The sequence below is a fragment of the Urocitellus parryii genome, chromosome 3, assembly GCF_045843805.1.
Source record: "Urocitellus parryii isolate mUroPar1 chromosome 3, mUroPar1.hap1, whole genome shotgun sequence".
In the NCBI taxonomy this organism is placed as follows: Eukaryota; Metazoa; Chordata; class Mammalia; order Rodentia; family Sciuridae; genus Urocitellus; species Urocitellus parryii.
In genome coordinates, this window is record NC_135533.1 from 219,767,022 (window position 1) to 219,790,059 (window position 23,038).

The following is a 23,038-nucleotide window of genomic DNA, read 5'->3' on the forward strand; positions in this document are numbered from 1 at the left end:
GCAAGGAAATGAAATTATGGTCAAGATATGACAAAATATCTTTTTTTTAGCTAAATATAATATTTTTCGGACTAAATTCAGCACAAGGCCTACTAGGAATTGCTTTATGCAAATAACCCGGAAGCGGGGCGGAGCCAGAGCCTTCGCGGTCCCAGAAGTCTCTGCGAAGCGCTCTTGGGTGCCTGGAGCCGGCGGCGGGCGGCCGCACGTAGCGTGAGGCGGGCGGAGCGGAAGCCGGTGGGCACAGGTAGCGGGGGGCCGGCGGGGCCTGGAGGTCGGGGGCGGGGCCTGCGGGGTCAGAGGGCGGGCTGGAGCTGAAGGGTGCTAGGTCCCCAGCTGCGGGGGAACTCTGGGGCGGTGTCCACGATGCCACGGGGGCGGGGTCCTCGCACCCCGAGGGTGCGCCGGCCGGCTCCCGGGCCTGAAGTCAAACGGAGTTGGGGGCAGGGCTGCAAGACTGTTAAGGGTGTGTGGGTGCATCTCGGTGGAGCCGAGGGAGCGCTAGAGGAAAATGGGGTGGTGGTCATTCCGCTCTCCTGGGCTCCACCGCGGGTGCCGGCCCGGCAGAGCCTAGGAGCCCCGGCTCGGCTGCCCAGCCCCTCCCCCAGCTCGTGCGCCCCTGGGTCAGCCTTTACAGACACAGGGTTCACTCACTTCTCAGTGTCTACACCCCTGTCCTTGCTTACCTGGACCAGCCCAGTCACCCGACCTGTCCAGGGCTGCACCTTGGGCCTCCAAGTCTGCCCCTAGAAGGCCCCTGTGGGCATGTTGAAACCTACCTAGGTGCCAGGCCTCCTGGCACCCACAAGGCCCAGGAGCAGTTCCCTGCTCTCCTGCTGTCATCCCTCAGGTGTGATCCAGCCCCAGGGCCTTTGCCCTGGCTACTCCTGCCAGCTGAACCCTCCTCCCTCTGGTGTGCCTCATTCAGGTACTGCTTCCCCAGGAGGCCTACCTTGCTGTTGAAACCTGAGTCCTCAGCCAGGTGCTGCTGCACACCTGTCACTACTGGGGGAGAAGCTGAGGCAGAAGGATCACTAGAGCCCAGGGGTTTGAGACTAGCCTGGGCAGCATAGAGATCCTATCTGAATAAAACGGAGAATTACATTCCTCCGGTGCTCACGCTGAAGCCAAGTTCAGGGACCTGGCCATCTCAGTCCCAGAACCACTCAGTTGGAGCCCTTGGCAAGCCCGACCTCCTTTCTGCAGGAGCAGTGAGTGGCACGATGGACCTGGCCTACGTCTGTGAGTGGGAGAAGTGGCCCAAGAGCACCCACTGCCCATCAGTGCCCCTGGCCTGTGCCTGGTCCTGCCGCAACCTCATTGCCTTCACCACGGACCTCCGCAGCGATGACCAGGGTGTGCCCCTGCCCACCTACCTGCACACTGTCACCCTTGCTCCCAGCACATTGCCTCAGGCTCTCTGCTGACCAGACCTGGCAGAGAGCCCTTCCCCTGCCCTATAGCAGTCTGCGCTTGGGGTCCAGAGGGTTATTGGTGCCACACCTGGTGCAGGAGCTGCCCTCCCCCATGAGTGGAAGGATGGAACTTGGGCTGGGATCACTGAAGGACACTTGTAGGACACTCAGCCTGGTTCTGGGCTGAGTGTCCTGACATGGCTGTGGATAGCTTCTGAGGTGTGCAGTGACTTTCCCCCACTGTCTGTTGTTCTGGCCATGTGCTCTTGTGGGGGGAAGTCACAGAAGCACGGGTTCAGGGCATTGAAAAAGAGCCACCTAGTTCTTTGGCCGCGAGACACCCACTGTTAGCTCCTGTGGTCCTGTGTTTCCCGTCCAGTTCTCTGGGGTTCCCCACAGGGTCTCCACCCAGCCCCCAGGCCACAGGTCCCGGAAGCTGGCTGCTGGCTGGAGGAGGCCAAGTGAGACCTGCCCCTCATGCTCTCACCCTCAGACCTGACCCGCACGATTCACATCCTGGACACAGAGCACCCCTGGGATGTGCACTCCGTCAGCTCCCAGCACCGCGAGGCCATCACCTGCCTGGAGTGGGACCAGTCAGGTGAGCACCAGGGAGGGGGCACTGCTGGCCCGGCCGGTCCCAGAGTATCTACCACTCTTCCCACAGGCCTTCTGTGCCCTGACTGTGGGCCCGGCTGCTCAGCTCTGCCTTCTCGAACCCTTGTCGCTGTGGAGGGCTCCTGACGCCCTGTTCCCACAGGCTCCCGGCTCCTCTCCGCTGATGCCGACGGGCAGATCAAGTGCTGGAGCATGGCGGACCACCTGGCCAACAGCTGGGAGAGCTGCCTGGGCAGCATGGTGGAGGGGGACCCCATCGTGGCCCTGTCCTGGCTGCACAATGGTGTGAAGCTGGCGCTGCACGTGGAGAAGGTGGGTGTCCTGAGCGAACGAGCAGCATCAGCCCCTGTGCTCCAACCTGGTGTGTTCTGAGCCTGCAGCCCTGGTCCTCAGCAGGCTGCTTGTTAGCCAATGGCCGCTGTCCTCAGTGAGCCACCCACTTCCCGGATGGCCATGTCCCGAAAGCCCAGCCCACCCTTGACCTTTGATCAGTGACGTTCTGAATTCTGTATTCTGTGCTTTAGCCAGTCAGGAGTGGGGCCGCTGGGGCCCGGGACGTTCTCGTCATTGCTCGCTCCAGGCTTCTGTGCCAGTTGCCTCCTGGTGGGCGGAATCATCCTGGGGACATGATGAGAAGGCTGGCCAGGGCCTGTGCCCTGCCGCTCCCTGAGTCTGTCCTGGCTGCGCCTGTGCAGCCTCCGCGAGACTTTCAAGACCTCTTTGACCTGTTTAGAAAAGTTTTGTTGAGACCCGATCCTCACAGTCCGTAGAAAAGTTTTGTTGAGACCCGATCCTCACAGTCCGTGACTCGCCTGTGTAAAACGTAAAGTCCAGAGGTGTTTCATGTTTCCACAAAGGGCATCCATTCCCTCTGATTCCAGAACATTCTGCCTCCCACCAGGTAACCCTGCCCCCTCAAGCAGCCCCATCCCTCCCCAGCCCTGCACCCAGATCCATCTCTAAACTTTGCTGTCCTTGACTCTCCTGTCCCTGGGTCACTGTGACTTGTATGTCTGGGTCTCACTGAGTCTCACCAGGTCCTCAGGCCCAGCCACGCTGCAGCTGGGGCCATCCTCACGTGGTCACCTGCCTTAGTGTATCCTACAGGCAGACTGGCCACCTGACCTGGAGTCCCGCTGCACCCAGGGCCCTCGGTTCCCAGAGCACACCGCCCGAGCCAGAAGGCGGATGTCCTACCAGTACAGGTGGTATGCCCGGGGCTGTGGACCGCACGTGGACTGGTTGTACCCGGTGACCTGTGAACTCTTTCTTTTTTTTATTTGCAGTACTAGGAATTGAACCCAGGGCCTTACACATCATAGGCAAGCAGTCTACCACTGAGCCGCATCCCCAGCCCTTTTTGGAAAATTCTTATTTTATTTTGAGACAGGGTCTTGCTAAGTTGCCCAGCCTGGCCTTGGACTTGGGATCCTCCTGCTCCGCCTCCTGAGTGGCTGGGGTAGCAGGAGGTGCCACTGTGCTGGGCTCCCTACCTGCCTCTCTAGATGAAGCTTTGCTGGCACACAGCCACTCCTGTTTGTGGACAGTGTCTCTGTCTGTGGCTTTTTCTGCCCTACACAGGCAGAAACAGCCCGGGGGCTGCAGCAGGGACTGTCTGGCCTTTTACAGAGAAAAGTCATGACGCTGTGTGTACATTCACCTGTTTCCTCCCCACAGCGGTTCTCCAAAGACTTGTTCTGCTTCTGTCAGCAGCAGAGGACACTGAGGCTCAGAGAGGCCCAGATCATGCAGTGCTCCCGTGGCTAGGCAGCAGCGGGCTCAGGCCCGGGGACTCTGGCCACCTTCCAGTGTGCTGGTGTTTCTGTGGGTGCAGTGACCAGAGGGGCTTGTCGGGTCAGGAAAGGCAGACCCTAGGCTGAGCAGGCCTTTCGCCTCTCCCTTACAGTCAGGTGCCTCTAGCTTCGGTGAGAAGTTCTCCCGCGTCAAGTTCTCGCCGTCACTCACGCTGTTTGGCGGCAAGCCCATGGAGGGCTGGATCGCCGTGACCGTCAGCGGCCTGGTCACAGTGTCCCTGCTCAAACCCAGCGGGCAGGTGTTGACATCCACCGAGAGCCTGTGCCGGCTGCGTGGCCGCGTGGCCCTGGCTGACATCGCCTTCACCGGTGGCGGCAACATTGTGGTGGCCACCGCGGATGGCAGCAGTGCCTCGCCCGTGCAGTTCTACAAGGTGTGCGTGAGCGTGGTCAGCGAGAAGTGCCGCATTGACACAGAGATCCTGCCCTCGCTCTTCATGCGCTGCACCACAGACCTCAGTCGCAAGGACAAGTTCCCCGCCATCACCCACCTCAAGTTCCTGGCCCGGGACATGTCCGAGCAGGTGAGCAGCCGCCACCGTGCTCTCTGGCATAAGCAGCATGGGTCTGTCCCTCGGGTTGAGTCTGGAGCTGACTGGGGCCTTCCTGCCCAGATCTTGGTGCAGCAGACCGGGTCTCCCAAGGAGAGTCCTTGTCCCCTTGCTCCAGGTCTTGTGACCCCAGGAAGAGTCCTCATCCCCCGCTTTCAGCTGCTGAGGCCCAGGGAAGGACAGTCCTGGTCCCCTCCTCCAGCTCCTGGGGCCTCGCAGCCCTGGGCCCCAGCCCCCTCCTCCAGCCCCAGAGCCAGCAGCACCGTGTCTTCCAGGCTCCCTGATTCTGACCCTCCTGCCTCCTCTCAGGAGGTCCCTGTGGTGACCCTGGGTGACCCCCGCTCAGGGCCTCAGAGCCCCTCTGCCCCAGGAAGCAACACAGCACAGGCCCCAGGGACGAGGACTGCGTGTCTTTGATCCCCCAGGTCACCTGAATTCCCTGTGGGCCCCAAAAGTCTGGAAGCCCCTGTGTGGTTCCCTGTGCCCTCCTCAGGGAGGTCCTGTGCTGTGCGGCCTCGCTCCAGGGTGTGGGCCCAGTTCACAGGCCTGTGAGGTGCTGGGGCTGGGAGGGACACTCGGAAGGCCCTGTCCCCATGCCTGACCCAGCCACACCCCAGGTGCTCCTGTGTGCGTCCAGCCCGACGAGCAGCCTCGTGGAGTGCTGGTCCTTGCGCAAGGAGGGGCTCCCCGTGAACAACATCTTTCAGCAGATCTCTCCTGCTGGTGAGTCTTCCTGGGCCCTGGGCAGGTCTGGCCTGGGCCTTTCCCAGCCCTCAACTCTGTCCTCTCACGCCACCTCGAGGCAGGGGCCTTCATCCTGGTCTCTGGGGAAGGAAACCGGCTAAGAGGCAGAGCTGTCCACCCGTTCCTGCAGAGGTCCCGGGGGCATGTGGGGATGGGCAGGAACAGGCGCAGGGCAGAGGAGCATCATCCACGGGCCTGTAGCCACAGGAGACTATATGCTGAACGTCATGGAATCTTCCAGAGACCCTGGTGTGCCGAGGCTTGGGCTTGCTGTTTGTCCAGGGCACACGACCCAGCCTCCTGCTGCCTGGGCCCTCCCCGGGGAGCCCTCCCAGCACAGCCCCAGGGAGCCACGGATGTCCATACCACCCACCCAGTCAGCCCTGGGTTCCAGGCTCATCTGCCCTGGAGGGAGATGCATTCCCGTTGGCCTTAGTGGACCCTAGAGTGGTCAGCCTTGAGTGTGCCGAGCAGAAGCTGCTCATGAGACCATCCTGGCTCCTGCCAGTCTGGGAGGTGGTCATGTGACTCCTTGCTGTGGCCGGGTGTCTGAGGGCGCAGGCAGCCTGGGCACTTGGGCAGTGGCTGACACCACGTCGCCTGGTGGGCAGGGCTACCAGGGCCATGCTGGGCCTCTGGCAGACTCAGCTGGCCCCGCCCCTCTCCTGCCCCTTGTCCTCCAAGAGCCTTGGGGGGCACTTGCAGCCAGGCCAGGCAGACCTGCGGCCCTGGGCCCGAGGCACCTCCCCACAGTGGGCCTGCCTGCTGTCCTGTACCTCTTTCCTGCGGCCCTGAGGTCCCACGCTTCCCTCATCACCTGCTGCAGTCCAGCCCATGGCCCAGGCTGTCCTGGCTCAGGGCAGACCAGAATGGGGACTGGGGGGACAGGTGGCTCAGCCCCTTCCAGCTGTGCCCTGTGGTTTAGACTGGGGACCATGGCTAGCACCTGGGGAGCAGGCAGGTCTTCCAGCACGAGGTGACATTCCACAGGGTGGACGGCCACAGGTAGACTGACCTCTGGCAGTCTTGGCCACTCTGGGCCTAGCCACTCCCTGGGTACAGTGCTGGCCTGAACTCCCCGCCAGCCTGGGGCTGTTCAGAGGTCAGGGCCAGACACACCATGCAGCCCAGTGAGCTGGGGGCCTTGGATGCAGGAGGACTGGGTCCCTTGTGTAGCCTTTGTGGTCTCCTGTCCCCTCCCCGAGTCTGTGACCAGTGGCTGTCCTGGGCTCCTGACTTCTCCCAGCCCCAGGCCTCCAGTCCCTGGGGTACTGCCCTGGAGGGTGGTGGGCTCCTTGGCGTGTTCTGGTCCCACAGCGTCGAGGAGCAAAAGACCCAGCTCGGCTGGTCTGTGCCTGGCTCTGGGGTGGTGGTCAGCTTCTCTGCTGGGTCAGTCCCATCTGAGGACAGGTGCGTGTCCCCACCACCAGCTGTGCGTTCCTTGTGTGAGTCCCAGAAGTGCATCCTGTCTGGGCAGAACCCAGGCCTCGGATCTGCTTGGACGTGCTTCCTCGGGTCTCAACTTTCCTCCTCCACTTTCCCACCCCCAAATGCTCCAGTTGGTGACAAACAGCCCATGATCCTCAAGTGGCGGATCCTGTCAGCCACCAATGACCTGGACCGTGTGTCGGCTGTGGCACTGCCCAAGCTGCCCATCTCTCTCACCAACACTGACCTCAAGGTGGCCAGCGACACCCAGTTCTACCCCGGCCTTGGTATGCTGAGCTTGGGAGGGTCTGGGGGAGCCTGGCCTCCTGGCTCTGCTCCCTGGAGAGGCCAGCCCACGGCAGGGTGGCAGGGTCTGAGTGCCCAGTGGCTGGAGGCTCTGGCTGAGCCTGCACTGCTAGTGTGTGGGACATCTGACGTTGAGGATCAGCCCGTGACGGGGCGGGGGGCAGGGAAGTCCCAGGCCAGACCAGCCACACTAGCAAGCCTGCTTGTGGTTGTGGGTACACACCTGTGGGCCTGCCCCCAAGCAGTTAGGCTCACGGTCCAGCACAAGCCCGTGTGCTCAGCTCTGAGGTGAAGACCTGCCCACCAGCTCCTTCTGTTTTCCAATTGGCTGGGAAGAAGAGCACTTACCACAGTTTGCACTGATTGCTGGACATGGTGGCCGCGCCAGTTGTTTCGGAACGCGGGAGGTGGAGCAGGAGCATGGCAAGTTCAAGGCCAGCCTGTGCGATTTTGCCAGATCCTGTTCTAAAACAAATACCAAAACGGTGTGGTAGAATCAGTTCAATCCCCAGTTCCAAAGATAGTGACAATGATAATTTCTGCATCAGTCTCACAGCCTCTTATTTAGAGCTGAGAGTACAGACAGAATCTTTGTTTTCCATCCATGCCACCTCCAGGGACCCTATGTCAGCTCTTATCTATAAGCCTATGGGTGTGGAACTGCCTGCCCTCCTGATGGGCAGGGCCAGGACTGGCTGTGGGCAAACCTCTGGTTTCCCTAAGACAGCTGCAGGTGACGGGCACGGAGGGCCCCAGCTGGCCTCCACCATGGACGGCTCCCTCCAGGGCTCCAGGGACCTCCACGAGGCTCTGTGTCTGGTTCCTGCAGGTCCAGAGCTCCCAAGTCCCATCTAATGGAGGCTTCCTGCCTCGTCCCTAGAAGGCGCTGGCAGCCACACCAGCCCAGGTGCTACCTGGCGCAGGGCCTCGGGGCTTGAGCCCGAAGCCTGACTCTTGGGATTTAGTAGCAAGAGGTGGGGAGAGCAGCTGCCAGGGGTAGGCTGGCCACCAGCAGCCGCTCTCAGCCCAGTTCCTGGCTCCTTGCCCCTGTGTACCTGATGCCACCTGTGTCCCCAGGGCTGGCCTTGGCCTTCCACGACGGCAGCGTCCACATAGTGCACCGCCTCTCGCTGCAGACCATGGTGGTCTTCTACAGCTCTGCCACCCCGCGCTCTGTGGATGAGCCGGCCATCAAGCGCCCTCGCACCACAGGCCCTGCAGTGCACTTCAAGGCCATGCAGCTGTCCTGGACTTCCCTGGCCCTCGTGGGCATCGACAACCACGGGAAGGTAAGTGCCCTCAGGACGCCTGCAGAGCTGGGGACGTGATGACCAGAGCACCGCAGGAGGGACACAGGGGTGGGTCCCCTTGCTGTTCTCCTCACCATTGCTGGCAAGTCCTTCAGCCTCCAGCTGGCGCTGCCCCATCATCAGGTGACCTGGAAAAGGCCCCAGCCTCGTGTGGGCACGTAGTGGGCACCCAGGGAGCAGAAGCGGTCAGACTGCCTGTCCCGAGGCCTCAGGGACCCGTGGTGCCCCCAAGCCTGGCAGGCATCGGGCTCCCACCCAAGACGAGTGTGCGCTCAGCTCAGAGAGGTCTGGGAGCCTCCTGGACATCCAGCTGTGCCCCAGGCTTCAGCAGCCTCGAGGGAGCGCCTGGCTGAGGCCAGCCTGTGGGGCCTGGAGTGTGGGGTGGCCAGGGTGAGCCACACCCCCGCTGCCTGCAGCCCAGCCTGGAAGGCGCAGGCCGACCCTCCCTGTCCCCTCCTGGCAGCTAAGCATGCTGCGCATCTCGCCCTCCATGGGCCACGCACTGGAGGTGTCCCTGGCCCTGCGGCACCTGCTGTTCCTGCTCGAGTACTGCATGGTGACAGGCTACGACTGGTGGGACATCCTGCTGCACGTGCAGCCCGGCATGGTGCAGAGCCTGGTGGAGAAGCTGCATGAGGAGTACACGCGCCAGAGCGCAGCCCTGCAGCAGGTGGGCTCCCTGAGGCACGAGGTGGCCTCGCCTGGGGCAGGTCATCTGGGGGGCCTCGCCTGGGGCAGTGAGGCTGCGTCTGCAGTTCAAGGCAGGTGAGGTGCTATAGCTAGGGTACTGTGGGGCCCTGCACCTGGGAAGAGCTCTCTGGCCCTCCTCCTTAGTTTGGGGGCTTTTTTGGTGTGGGGTCTGGTGGTCAGATCCAGGGCCTTGGCTCTGCCTGAGCTATACCCCGGTCCTTCACAAGTTTCTTGTGAAAGTGAAACACTGAAAGTAGGTGGTGAGCCTTCTTGGACCTCCCTCCAGACCCTGCTCACAGCCAGGTCTCTGGACCTTCCCCAGAACTCACCAGGTCCCAGGTGTGCCATTGGCCACCTCAGACGTGGCCACAGGAGGAGCGGGGAAGCTTGGAGCAGGAGGCTGTGGTCTCACCAGAGCCCAGGGGGGCAGCGGGGCAGGTCAGTCCTGTCGTGCAGGAGGCCCTGGCTTTCATCCCCAGCGCCAAGAAAAACATCCTGGTCTTCTTTAGCCCAGTAGTAACCAGAGAAGGTCAGCAGGGTCCCACTCACAGCAGGGTCTGGTGGGAAGCGGGTCAGGTTGTCTTGGAGGCTGGGGCCGGAGGGCATCTTGGGGCTGGTCCACACAGCCCTGGGTTCCATCCCAGCACCAAAACAGAGTGGAGGAAGCGGGGATGGAACCCAGACGTCAGGTGGCACTGGAGACTGGCCAGCAGCTGACCACTCACTTGCCAGTGTGCCAAGCACTTGGGTACTTTGACTCTGCTCCCCCTCAGGGGTCTCTTCCTTGCCACTGAGTCTCCTGTCGAGCAGTGAACCTGGCTTCGCCCACTTGTTGCTAGAACCATGCCTTGTCATAACCATCGCTGAGTGCCCACTGGGGACAGAACTGTCCCAGGCCGACCCCGTGAGGCAGGTCCTCCTACTGTTCAGTTGGCCTTGAGGGGAGTGAGGCCCAGAAAGGCTAGTGGGCGAGCCGAGGTGCTACAGCCTGCCAACTGGCTTGCTCTGGGGTGTGTCCACCCCAGGCCCAGCTGGGATCCTCAGCCCACCTGCCCTCCTGCACACGTTCCCCAGGTGCTCTCCACCCGGATCCTGGCCATGAAGGCCTCACTCTGCAGGCTCTCGCCGTGCACGGTGACACGCGTGTGCGACTACCACACAAAGCTTTTTCTGATGGCTGTCAGCTCCACGCTCAAGTCTCTGCTGTGTCCACATTTCCTCAACACCCCTGATAAGAGCCCTGGTGACCGGCTCACCGAGATCTGTGCCAAGATCACTGACGTCGGTGGGTGAGACTCTGGGACAGGGCCTGTGACCTGTTTTGTTTCTCATTGGTAACATTATTCAGGTTCTTGGTGGAAAGTTTAGACAAAACCCAGTGATAGGTACTTGCCAAGGAACAGCAGATGTGCTTGTGTGTGTGTGTTGCTGGGGATGGAACCCAGGAGGGCTGACCACTGAGCTTCATGCCAGCCATTTTTATTTTTATTTTTGAGACAGTCTTGCTAAGTTGATGAAGCTAGTCTTGAACTTGAGATCCTCCAGCCTCAGCCTCTTGAGTTGCTGGGATGACAGGTCTGTGCCATGCACCCAGCTAACATTTCCCTTCTAAAACTCCAGGCTTCCCAGGCCAGGGCTGGGGCTCAGTGGGGCTCAGCAGTAGATCCTGGTGTGCACAGGGCCTGGGATTCCACACCCAGGACTGCCCCAAACAATCAGGTTTCTGACTTACTGCTGAGTACACAGTATGTGTGGCCATGTGGCCCTCAGAGGAAATTGGAACTACCTAGAAGACAAGTTCCCCATCACCCCGTGGCACGTCAGGGTCACCACCCAGCAGGGAAGGGGCTGCTGTTGTAATGTGGTGGCACAGAGGTATGACCAACTGCCCCAGCAGCCTCTGTCTCCCAGGCCTCCCTAGGGGATGGGGGCACTGTCTCCTGCCTGCCACCTTTCCACATGGCGATACCCAGGCCTGGCCTCTGCGGTCAGGCCTTTTTCTGTGAGTGGCAACCCCAGGAACCCCGTGCACACACCAGCCCCCAGGTGCCAGTGCATCACACAAGCTCACACTACAGATATGGCAGGAAGTGGAAAAGAGGCTTTTCCTCCTGGTATTATCAGTGTTATTGATACCAGGGACTGAACCCAGGGGTGCTTGGCCGCTGAGCCACATCCCAGCCCTTTCTGTTTTATATTTCAAGACAGTCTTGCTAAATTGTCGAGGCTGACCTTGAACTTGTTATCCTCCTGCTCAGCCTCCTGAGTCACTGGGATAACGGGTGTGGCCTCCATGCCTGGCTCCTGGTGTCATTTTACAGTACCTTGTGGTGACTGTTCAGTGATCCCTCTGCAGGGGCACAGTAGGTTAGCCAGCAACCCCTGCTGCTTCATGCAGAGTGGCTGTGATTGCCCTGGTCTGCTCATGGCCAGTCCTTCCTGACAGAGGGAGTCATGTCACCCTAGGACCCACCTGAGAAACACCTGTGGCGTGTAAATAGGTACTAGGCCACCACTGACCAGGTGGACGCCTCCCTTGCTGGTGGCCCTGACTGTGAGCCCAGATGATGTTCCCCACAGGGCCAGGTCTGCATTTGCAATGTCCCAAGTATGTGGAGGCCTGGAGGCCAAGAGCAGCTGAGAGGCGGCCCAAGTGGGCAGGCAGCTGGTGCTGGCCCCTCTCCAGCCTGCCTCCTTGAAGCCCCTGCTGTGCTGCATTGCACGTCCATGTTGGCATGGGCTCCTACCAGGGCCAGAGCAGTGGGTGTTCAGTCTGTGCGGGGTGCAGGGCCTGAATGGTAGCAGGCAAAGCGTTCACTCATGAGGACCTGGCCACCCTGACTGCTCTGACCTTGTTCTTTTTAGACATCGACAAGGTTATGATCAACCTCAAGACTGAGGAGTTTGTCCTAGACATGAACACGCTGCAGGCGCTGCAGCAGCTTCTGCAGTGGGTCGGCGACTTTGTGCTTTATCTCCTGGCTAGCCTGCCCAACCAGGTATGTCGAGCCCCACCTCCAGGTCACCTCTTCCTCTCCCCACCTTCCCTCCCCCAAGCCCCGCCTCCTCCCCAGCCATGCCTCTGCCTCTCCTCCCCAAGCCCCGCCTCCTCCCCAGCCACGCCTCTGCCTCTCCTCCCCCAAGCCCCACCTCCTCCCCAGCCACGCCTCTGCCTCCCCTCCCCCAAGCCCCGCCTCCTCCCAGCCACACCTCTGCCTCTCCTCCCCCAAGCCCCGCCTCCTCCCCAGCCACGCCTCTGCCTCTCCTCCCCCAAGCCCCACCTCCTCCCCAGCCACACCTCTGCCTCCCCTCCCCCAAGCCCCGCCTCCTCCCAGCCACACCTCTGCCTCTCCTCCCCCAAGCCCCGCCTCCTCCCCAGCCACGCCTCTGCCTCTCCTCCCCCAAGCCCCACCTCCTCCCCAGCCACACCTCGGCCTCCCCTCCCCCAAGCCCCGCCTCCTCCCAGCCACGCCTCTGCCTCTCCTCCCCCAAGCCCCGCCTCCTCCCCAGCCACGCCTCTGCCTCTCCTCCCCCAAGCCCCACCTCCTCCCAGCCACACCTCTGCCTCCCCTCCCCCAAGCCCCGCCTCCTCCCAGCCACACCTCTGCCTCCCCTCCCCCAAGCCCCGCCTCCTCCCAAGCCACACCTCTGCCTCTCCTCCCCCAAGCCCCGCCTCCTCCCCAGCCACACCTCTGCCTCTCCTCCCCCAAGCCCCGCCTCCTCCCCAGCCACGCCTCTGCCTCTCCTCCCCCAAGCCCCACCTCCTCCCAGCCACACCTCTGCCTCCCCTCCCCCAAGCCCCGCCTCCTCCCAGCCACACCTCTGCCTCCCCTCCCCCAAGCCCCGCCTCCTCCCAGCCACACCTCTGCCTCTCCTCCCCCAAGCCCCACCTCCTCCCCAGCCACACCTCTGCCTCTCCTCCCCCAAGCCCCACCTCCTCCCCAGCCACACCTCTGCCTCTCCTCCCCCAAGCCCCACCTCCTCCCCAGCCACACCTCTGCCTCCCCTCCCCCAAGCCCCGCCTCCTCCCCAGCCACGCCTCTGCCTCCCCTCCCCCAAGCCCCGCCTCCTCCCAGCCACACCTCTGCCTCCCCTCCCCCAAGCCCCGCCTCCTCCCCAGCCACACCTCTGCCTCCCCTCCCCCAAGCCCCGCCTCCTCCCAGCCACACCTCTGTGTCTCCTCCCCCAAGCCCCGCCTCCTCCCCAGCCACACCTCTACCTCCCCTCCCCCAAGCCCCGCCTCCTCCCCAGCCACACCTCTGCCTCCCCTCCCCCAAGCCCCGCCTCCTCCCCAGCCACGCCTCTGCCTCTCCTCCCCCAAGCCCCGCCTCCTCCCCAGCCACACCTCTGCCTCCCCTCCCCCAAGCCCCGCCTCCTCCCCAGCCACGCCTCTGCCTCTCCTCCCCCAAGCCCCGCCTCCTCCCCAGCCACACCTCTGCCTCCCCTCCCCCAAGCCCCGCCTCCTCCCAGCCACACCTCTGCCTCTCCTCCCCCAAGCCCCGCCTCCTCCCAGCCACACCTCTGCCTCCCCTCCCCCAAGCCCCGCCTCCTCCCAGCCACACCTCTGCCTCTCCTCCCCCAAGCCCCGCCTCCTCCCAGCCACACCTCTGCCTCCCCTCCCCCAAGCCCCGCCTCCTCCCCAGCCACACCTCTGCCTCCCCTCCCCCAAGCCCCGCCTCCTCCCCAGCCACACCTCTGCCTCCCCTCCCCCAAGCCCCGCCTCCTCCCCAGCCACACCTCTGCCTCTCCTCCCCCAAGCCCCGCCTCCTCCCCAGCCACACCTCTGCCTCTCCTCCCCCAAGCCCCGCCTCCTCCCCAGCCACGCCTCTGCCTCTCCTCCCCCAAGCCCCGCCTCCTCCCAGCCACGCCTCTGCCTCTCCTCCCCCAAGCCCCGCCTCCTCCCCAGCCACACCTCTGCCTCTCCTCCCCCAAGCCCCACCTCCTCCCAGCCACACCTCTGCCTCCCCTCCCCCAAGCCCCGCCTCCTCCCCAGCCACACCTCTGCCTCCCCTCCCCCAAGCCCCGCCTCCTCCCGGGCCACACCTCTGCCTCTCCTCCCCCAAGCCCCGCCTCCTCCCGGGCCACACCTCTGCCTCTCCTCCCCCAAGCCCCGCCTCCTCCCAGCCACACCTCTGCCTCTCCTCCCCCAAGCTCCGCCTCCTCCCCAGCCACACCTCTGCCTCCCCTCCCCCAAGCCCCACCTCCTCCCCAGCCACACCTCTGCCTCCCCTCCCCCAAGCCCCGCCTCCTCCCAGCCACACCTCTGCCTCTCCTCCCCCAAGCCCCGCCTCCTCCCAGCCACACCTCTGCCTCTCCTCCCCCAAGCCCCGCCTCCTCCCCAGCCACGCCTCTGCCTCTCCTCCCCCAAGCCCACCTCCTCCCCAGCCACACCTCTGCCTCCCCTCCCCCAAGCCCCGCCTCCTCCCAGCCACACCTCTGCCTCTCCTCCCCCAAGCCCCGCCTCCTCCCAGCCACACCTCTGCCTCCCCTCCCCCAAGCCCCGCCTCCTCCCCAGCCACACCTCTGCCTCCCCTCCCCCAAGCCCCGCCTCCTCCCCAGCCACACCTCTGCCTCCCCTCCCCCAAGCCCCGCCTCCTCCCAGCCGCACCTCTGCCTCTCCTCCCCCAAGCCCCGCCTCCTCCCCGGCCACACCTCTGCCTCTCCTCCCCCAAGCCCCGCCTCCTCCCAGCCACGCCTCTGCCTCTCCTCCCCCAAGCCCCACCTCCTCCCCAGCCACACCTCTGCCTCTCCTCCCCCAAGCCCCGCCTCCTCCCCAGCCACGCCTCTGCCTCCCCTCCTCCAAGCTGCAGCTCCAACCCAACTTTTCCAACTCTTCTTCCCTTTACTCCTCCCTAGTCTCCTCATCCTCCAGCACCCTAATCCCAACTAACTCCTGGTGTCCTTTGGGCTTCAACATCAGTCCAAGTCCCAGCTAGTCGCATGCAGCTGCTGCCCTGTGGATTTGGGGGCTCTGCCCTCACTGCAGGGGAGCACAGTGGGAGGCCTCCCTGCCCTGGGGTGCTGTAACTGCCTACAGGTTGAGGAGCCTACCTTCCCCTCCCCAGCAAGGCACCAGGCTCCCCAGGAACCCCAGAGCTGGCTCCTCTGTGGGGTCTGCCTCCTCAGGGCTCCTGCTCAACACAGTGGGCACCGGGGCTGGTCGCTCTCGGGTGGGTGCCCAGTAGCCTCACCTGCTCATCTCTACAGCCACGCTGCTCAGGGGCCTGGGGGCCCCACTGCCTACTGGGGATGCACAGGTCTGGTGGTCACACCCAGTACCTCTGTCCGGCAGGGCTCCCCCCTGCGGCCAGGCCACAGCTTCCTGCGGGATGGCACCTCACTGGGCATGCTGCGGGAGCTGATGGTGGTCATTCGCATCTGGGGCCTGCTGAAGCCCAGCTGCCTGCCCGTGTACACAGCCACCTCGGACACCCAGGACAGCATGTCCCTGCTCTTCCGCCTGCTCACCAAGCTCTGGATCTGTTGTGAGGCACCCCCAACTACTAGTCCTGTCTCCCTACCAAAGTCCAATCCCTAGTTGAGATGCTCTGCCAGAGTATAAGCTCCTGTAGGCAGAAAGGCGCCTTGAGTCCCTCGGGTAGCCAGCCCAGCCCTGCCAGGTCCAGTTGGGCTGGGCAGCCCTTGGCGCCAGCCATCAGGCGGCTGTACTGGTTCTGCTCCCAGTGCCTAGAAAGGGCACTGGTGCTTGCAGAAGAGTTCTTTGGAGGGTACTTGGCAGTCCCTGCCCCACAAAGGCTAGTGAGGCCAGGGGCACGAAGGAGCTTTCCAGGTCACCCTGAATGTCCCCTGGGCCTTGTGGGCCAACTGGTCACTGAGACCACTTCCGCACAGGCCGAGACGAGGGCCCATCTAGCGAGCCAGATGAGGCACTAGTGGACGAGTGCTGCCTGCTGCCCAGCCAGCTGCTGGTCCCCAGCCTGGACTGGCTGCCCGTCAGCGATGGTCTGGTCAGCCGCCTGCAGCCCAAGCAACCCCTACGCCTGTACTTCGGCAGGGCACCCACGCTGCCAGGCAGTGCCACCACTTTGCAGCTAGACAGCCTCTCCAGGTGAGTGGCAGCCCTGCCCGCCACTTCCAGGGGGCCTCCCCAGCCCGCTCACACCCTTGCACCCCTCTTGGGCTGGCCATCTCGCTGTGTGCAGGATGCCACCCTGGCTGGCCTCTGGAGTGTGGGGGGTCCAACCTGGTGCTGAGCCAGCCCTGTCCTGGGCAGTGGCACCCAGGGGACCTCCTGACTCCATGAGTAGGTGAGAGGACCAAGCTTCTGAAGTCACTGGGTGGGGACCCAGACCACTCAGAGGCCCCACCCAAATCCTGGTCACCGCGGAAGCTGTGAGGCTCCCTGAGCAATAGTGCTGGGGACTGAGCAGCATAGGGGTGGACAGGGCGGCTCCTGCTGCCCCGCTGGCCAGGCAGGACACAGGTATGTCCTAGGACTGGACAGGAAGCAGCGCAGATTGACGGGTTGTCGGTGATGTCAGTGTCTTGGAGAAGGAGCCCTACTTTTCTCTTTAATAGACATAAAATTGGAGGGTTTTTTCCAGCATAAAAAATATGTAGATATAGAAACAAAGGCCAGGGCGTGACAGGGAGGGGATGCTGTGGCCACCCGGGAAGCTGCCAGGCTTGGCCAGCCCTCTTGGTGGTCCTCTGGTGCTCACGTGGGGGGGGGGTCTGGAGCCTGGCTTTGGGTTTCAGGGAAAGGCAAGGGTGGGGCTGGGAGAAAGGGGCGGGGCTGTGCGGGGCAGGCTGTCACAGGGTCCCCTCTGGAGCTCTGTTCTAGAGAATTTAACCCAGCTCTGCAGAAGCCACTTGAAGGGCCGTCCCAGCCCCTCAGGCAGTGCTGCTCCCAGGCTCTTGGGGCATGCGGGGTGCTGGCCTTTGGGGCCTGCGTGCCTGGGCAGCTGTGTGCACTGCCCCCCTGGCCTGTCTTGCCCTCTGTGGGTACCACCAGTGCCCTGCCCACGCTTCAGACCCCTGTCAGCCAGGTCCTTGTCAGCATGCACCGGACTCCCGTGCCCCAACGGCTCCCGGTGCCCTGCCCAGCCCAGATGGTCTGTGCCCAATGGCCCCGCAGCCGTCCTCCCAGCCTAGACTCCAAGGGGTCCCAGGCCCAGGCCTGTCACGTGGCGGGTGCCTCCTGAGGGTCCGAGACTCTGACTCTCCGGCCTCAGTCTCCCCAGATGCAGGGCGACAGGCTCCTGTGATGTCACCTGGGAAACTGAGGCCGGAGGGTCACAAGTTCCAGGCCTGGTTCAACCCTCGGCACTGAAGGAGGGGAAAGGAGGGGGACGGCAATGGCCACAGCCTCTGGGTGGTGGCAGTCACCATTTCTGTGCCCGTGTACTAGTGTCCTTGTGCTCCACCTGTGTGCGTGCCATCCCATGCCACCAAGTGCAGGGCCACCCACTTGGGAAGGCCACGGGTGCCGGCCTGTTTCCTGTGCTCAGGGCACTTGGCCGCTGGCAGAAGCTGGTGTCCCAGGGTTGATACCTGATGGTGGGAGGAGACCCACTGTCCACCTGTGGACTCACCCTCCTGCCCCGTCTGGCCCTGTGCCCCGGCCCTCATGCCTCCCCTCCCGTCCCCAGAGCACCGGGCCAGCCTAAGATGGACCATCTGCGGCGGCTGCACCTGGGCGCCTACCCCACAGAGGAGTGCAAGGCCTGCACCAGGTGAGCGCCAGGCCTGCATCCTGGCTTCCCTCTTGGGGGCTGCGTCCCAGCCAGTGGCCTCCGGAGGTCCTGCCTGGCCGCAGGGTGGTGGGCACAACCTTCAGCATGACCTACCACCAAGTGACCAGAGAGTAGGTCCAAGTGCTCTGGGACCCTTGGGTCACCCATGGGCGCGGGCCAGGCCTTGGGCTGCTGGGAAGGCCCACGACAGGCACCCTGTAGCCGGCCTGTGCTTGCCCCCAGGTGCGGCTGCGTCACGATGCTCAGGTCTCCCAACAAGACCACGGCGGTCAAGCAGTGGGAGCAGCGCTGGATCAAGAACTGCCTGTGTGGGGGGCTCTGGCGGCGGACACCCCCCAGCTGCCCCTGAGCGGTGCTGCCCAGTGGGCTGGGTAGAGACTGGGTGGACTCCATGGTGCTGGCCCCACAGGGCCCTAGAGCTGGACACCCTTCCTTCCCTGCCTGTCTTGGGGGCTGTTGGAGGCACGAGGACCCTCACCCCTGTCGGCGGGCCCCTCGGCATCAGGCCTTGGCTTCTGGGACCGCCCACCCCGCACCTCCCCAGCCAGCACCCCGAGTGCCTGGTCCCTGCCCCAGGACTAGTGGGCTACAGGCCCTGTCCTGGGGACTTGCTGGCCACCAGCCAGTTGCTGCAGGCCACATGCTGCCTCTGTTTCCCTCCTGTTCCTCGAAGGCCCTTCCAAGCAGGGGTTGGGACAGGGCTGAGCCGGGCCTTCTGTCCCCGGGCCCGGTTGTTACTGTGGGCCCCTGCACCGCACTGGGGCATCTCGCTTGCTCTGTCCTGAGGTCAGCCAGCATTTACGGTCATCAAATGGACGCCCACCAGGCCCTGGTGTCTGTGTTGGCCAGAAGGGGCAGAGGGTGGAGGGAAGGCCTGGAGCCTCCATCCCTGTGTGTCCTTGCCCTGGGCTCTGCCCTCCTCTCCCCAGCCCCTCCCCCGCACTGGTGCTGCTAGCCCCAGGCCCTGGTTCCCAGTGCTCTGCCTCATGCCCCAGGGGTTCTGCCTTCTGGCAAGGAACATTTCTGTCCATTATGTGCTCTGGGCCAGCTGCCCCCAGGTGGGCAGGCCCTGCAGACATGCTGCCTGCTGAGTGATAATTGGTTTGCTTGTTTTCTTTCTGGAAGGCTCCAGGAGGGCAGCAGCTAACTCAGCATGGCTGTCTGCACTTGGTCCTGGCCTGTCCCTCGCCTGGCGGGGGTTCCTGAGCCTGGTGCTAGGCAACCTGTGGCAGCAGACCCCATCCCCGCTGGCCTCCACCAGAGTGAGGCAACAGCCTCCTGGGCCAAGGTGCCGCCTGGGGTGGGCGACAGTGCCCAGGCCACTGCCTGATGGACAGGGCCTCCACCCGGCCCCTCCCTCCAGCAGGCATCCTCCCTGGCCTGGGCCGCCCAGCAGACACCTGCAGATGATACCAGGTCCCCTGCAGAGGCCTGGGTGCAGTGGGTGGGGCTGGCCTGGGCCACCCCCTCTCTCCTGGCTCTTCCCCTGCCCACAGTCAGGAGCCCTAAGCCCAAGAGAGTTGATGTCCCTGGATGAACAACTGCCATTTCATGTTGCTGTGTCAAGCCTCTCTGTCCTGGGCACCTGGCCCAGTATCGGCCAGAAGGTGGGGTGGGAGAGCACTGTGGGGCCTGACCCCTCGGCTCTTTCTGGAATGTTCCATGAGCTAAGACTGATGGCAGGATGGGACTAAGGTGCCAGGGAGTCTAGAGCTGGACGGGCTGGCCCTGTCTCTGTTGTGATTCAGGGCTGTGGCCGCAGGCCACTGGGCTGACGCTGGCCCTGGGAAAAGGGCCTGTAGCAGTGGCAGCATGTGGCGGGGTGCTCCCTTGCTGGGCTTCAGTTGGTTTGGCCGGGAGGAGAGGCGGGCTCTGAAGGCCCCTGGCCCCAGGGCTGTTGAGTAAGACCTCCCAGGCCACCCGGCCCGGCGCCACAAGGTATCAGGGAGTTCAGGGGAAGTGGATCTCAGACCACCAGCCCTTGGCATGTGTCCAGGAGGGGGCTTGCAGGCTGTGGGCGCCTTCACATTGTCACAAGGGTTTGTCTTCCCCAGTCCCCTGAGGCTGGCAGCTTCCCTGGGAGACCTAGTACTGCCTGCTGCCACCCCGAGCCGGGCTGACGGCTGGGCAGCTGCAGGGCCAGCCACGTTAATGACATGCCACACAGTGGAGGATTTGCCAAGCCCCTCAGGGTGGGCCCAGACCTCAGCTGTGTCTCTGGCCCCCGTCCCAGGGCTGGCACACAGTAGGTGCTCTACAGATACTGGTGTAGGGCTAGAATTCCTGGGTGAACATTCCATAGCATCAATAAGCCAAGACACGGATTCCAATATGGTCTTCCCGTTCCCAGCGCGGTCCGGGACTTCCTCTCAGACCCTAGGTCTTCTTTTCAACAAAAAGGAAACCATATGATCTTCCTTTTGTATATCCAGCTTGCTGCTGTGGGCCTCCCTCACCGCTACTCTGGGTGGCCTGGGCCCGAGTTCTGTCCTGTCACCTCCCCGTTGTCTCTAGAGGTGCAGGCTGTGTAGAGCTGCCAGCTACACGGGGCCCCAGTAGACAGGCTGCTCTGGACACCCCAGCTTCCTCATCACGTGGCCCTGCAGCATCCCACGGCTTCAAAGCCATGCCTCCTCCTGGAGTGTGTGTGACCCCTGAGCCTGTTTCCCGTTTGGGACACGCAGCAGGTCGTGAGGCAACAACTGTAGCGGTCTCTGAGTCACCGCCACATAACTACCCTGCACGTTTCGCTGGAAAGCGGAGGGCGGGCCGGATGGGAGCTGGTGGGAGAGGGGTACCCCACCACTCGGCTTCCCGGGAGGGGCGAGGGCGCCACCGTGTGGTCAATGCCGGAACCACACCCGACAGCTTCCGTGCTGAAAGAGCCTCCGGGATTGGGGGACGCCCCTGGGCGTCTCCCTGGGGGCAGGTGCTCAGTAAAGATGCTGGACATAGGAACGAACTTCTTTATTACCCTCTCCTCGTGCCCCGCGCCGTAGGGCCCGCTCAGGCCTCCGCGCCCTCTGCCAGCACGCCGTCGATCCAGGCCGTGTAGCTCGCCACGCGGGTGTAGATGCCCGGCTTCTTGCGGTTGCCGCACACGCGCGCTCCCGAGGTGACCACACCCTCGACCACTCCCCGGCACACCAGCGGACCTCCGGAGTCGCCCTGCAGGGCGGGCGGAGCGTGAATGCCGTGGGCCCGCCCGCCCTCCGCTCTCCCCACCCGCCAGCCACACTCCTGCCGCGTCTCTGCCGCTCCTCCCTCCCCTTACGCCCTTCAGTCCCGGGTCTCACTCGTCCGTCCCTGGACTCGCGTCCCGGGCCCCACCTCTCTCCTAACCCGCCCCTTCCCGCGCACCCTGCAGCTGTCGCGGCGGTTGCTCTCCGCGCACATCATTCGCGGGGTGATGGCGCCGTCGTGGTACGTTCGCAGGTTGCAGGTAGCGCGGTCCAGCACCGGCAAGAGCACGTGCTGCAGGCGGTCAGGCCGGCGGCCAGCGTGGCTGACCACGCCCCAGCCGGCCACGTCGCAGAGTGTGCCGGGCGCCACGTCGCGGTCCTCGCGCTGCAGGGCGAGAGGCTGTACGGCCGGGCCTAGTGCCGCCTTCTCCGACAGCTGGAATGGGGCAGAGGTGGACGTCAGGGCCGCGCGCCGGCGCCGAAGCGCGAGGCTGCGGCTAAGACGCGACGGGGGCGCGCAGCGGAGTGGGGTTTCGGCGCCACCGGAGAGAAGGTGACTGGAGTGGGGATGGGGAAGCGGGTCAGAGCGGGGTGGGACACCGTCCCAGCGCAGCAACAGAGACCGTGGCTGGCCTGCGCCGACCTGCAGCAGGAGGAGGTCGTGGTCGATGGTGTCCGGCCTGCTGTCCGGGTGGGGCACCGCTTGGCGCACGTCGTACCGGCGCTTGGAGGGTTCGGGCTGTGATAGGGAGTGCGCACCTAGGAGCACCTGCACCTTCCCTTCGGCCCTGGGGGCGCGGGACCAGGTCAGTGCCTTGGCCGCCCCTCCCGGGACCCGCCCGCAAACCCGTCCCTCGGCCCGCCGGCGGTGGCTGCTCACGCGTCGTCCAGGCAGTGCGCAGCGCTCAGCACCCACTGCTCGGTGACCAAGACGCCGCCGCACCGGTGTTTGCCGTCCACTTGCACCGACGCCAGGTAGGGCCGCGCATGCGCCTCGGCTTCCCGGCCGCCCAGGATCCGACCGCGAGGCTGGGCCGCTGTGGGGGCGAGAGGACATGAGGACGGCGCCCCAGAGAGGCCCAGCCTCCGACGCCAGCACCCATGGACGCCTCAACTGAAATCTCATCTCTGGCATGTGGGGCCCCAGGAGCGGCAGAGAGTGCCCAAGGCAGAACACTACGGAGTGAGGGGGTCTGGGGCAACTTCCAGCCCCACACCCTGGACCCGAGGGCTTGGAATTAAACCTGGAAAGGGAGCTGGCCAACCTTATCCCCCGGCGGCCGGCCGGCCAGCCGGCACTAAGGACACGTTTTCGCTGCAGAATTTCAGCCTCACTGCTCTGAGGCGGCTCAGACCAGACCCAGTGCTTGGCGAGTCCTTGGCCCCAACTCCAGGGTTCTCCCCCAGGCCTGGTGGGCTCCCCATCGGCGGCTGGGCACATCCCCAGGTCCACTCACCACACACTGCGGCCCCCAAGAGGACCAGAGACGCCAGGCACGTAGAGCCTGGCATGATGACACCACGGTGGCCTGAACACTGACCAGGCAGGGGCCTCTGGGCCCTTTTATGAGGGCGGAGGGGCGGAGCTGACCATCTGCCAGCTGGGCTTTGGCCAGCAGGGAAAGGGGAACTCGCTCTCCCCAGACCCAGAGCACACAGCTTTGCTGACTCTGCAGGGGGCTGGCCCCTAGGGTGGGCGGGAGAAGGAGAGGAGGGGATGGACCCTCAGCCCCTGTCCCCTGAACCCCTGTCCCTTCAACTCCTGACCCGTGTCCTTCCAGCCCCAGATTTCACAATAGCACCCGGAGGCTGTGGTTTGTAAACAACCCACTTCATCTGTCCAACCCTCCCCTTTCTTCCTCCTTCAACTTGGAGAGAAGGTCAGGTGTTGGGGGTGGAGGTCACCCAGCAGTCCTGTCCCCATCCCTGTGGCCTTGGGGCCTAAAACCCCAACAAGTGGACTATTAGAAAGGTGGCACATACGAAGCAGATGAAAAGACCATTGGGTATGAGTGACAGAAAAACCAAGTCAAACTGGGCACAGCTTTCATTAAGAAGAGTAAATGGAAAATTCATGGTCTGCCTTCAGGTGTGACTTGATCCAGGTGCCTGACCAACATCAGGTGTCTGCTTCTGGCTTCTCCTCTCTTTGATGTCTTTTCTCCTCACCAGACTCCCCTGTTGTGGTCCCAGGGTCCCCAGACTTGCTCCAGCAGCTCCCTGGGCCCTTCTAAATCATCAGGACAGCCAAAGTCTCAGGGCT

At 63.8% G+C, this 23,038-nt stretch overlaps 2 protein-coding genes across 3 annotated transcripts; one reads left to right on the forward strand and one right to left on the reverse strand.

Moving 5' to 3' along the window:
• Positions 1 to 179: 179 nt before the first annotated feature.
• Med16 (mediator complex subunit 16) lies at positions 180 to 19,145 on the forward strand. Of its 2 annotated transcripts, none has more exons than XM_026413914.2 (15): positions 180 to 247; positions 1,207 to 1,356; positions 1,909 to 2,016; positions 2,176 to 2,345; positions 3,940 to 4,371; positions 5,016 to 5,121; positions 6,702 to 6,857; positions 7,954 to 8,165; positions 8,650 to 8,856; positions 9,951 to 10,161; positions 11,742 to 11,875; positions 15,169 to 15,361; positions 15,729 to 15,945; positions 17,489 to 17,572; positions 17,816 to 19,145. In XM_026413914.2, the coding sequence occupies exons 2-15, from the start codon at positions 1,224 to 1,226 to the stop codon at positions 17,940 to 17,942; spliced, it is 2,490 nt and encodes an 829-aa protein (XP_026269699.2). In that variant the 5' UTR covers positions 180 to 247; positions 1,207 to 1,223; the 3' UTR covers positions 17,943 to 19,145. The 2 variants fall into 2 exon arrangements, with proteins under 2 accessions (XP_026269699.2, XP_026269700.2); XM_026413915.2 differs by having other exon boundaries at positions 189 to 237.
• Positions 19,146 to 20,554: 1,409 nt separating this feature from the next.
• LOC113200510 (complement factor D) lies at positions 20,555 to 23,031 on the reverse strand. Its single transcript, XM_026413967.2, has 5 exons — positions 22,233 to 23,031; positions 21,656 to 21,812; positions 21,419 to 21,563; positions 20,954 to 21,211; positions 20,555 to 20,761 (listed from the first exon to the last, which is right to left on the reverse strand). Exons 1-5 carry the CDS (start codon positions 22,285 to 22,287, stop codon positions 20,600 to 20,602), a joined length of 777 nt encoding a protein of 258 aa, XP_026269752.1. The 5' UTR covers positions 22,288 to 23,031; the 3' UTR covers positions 20,555 to 20,599.
• Positions 23,032 to 23,038: the final 7 nt, after the last annotated feature.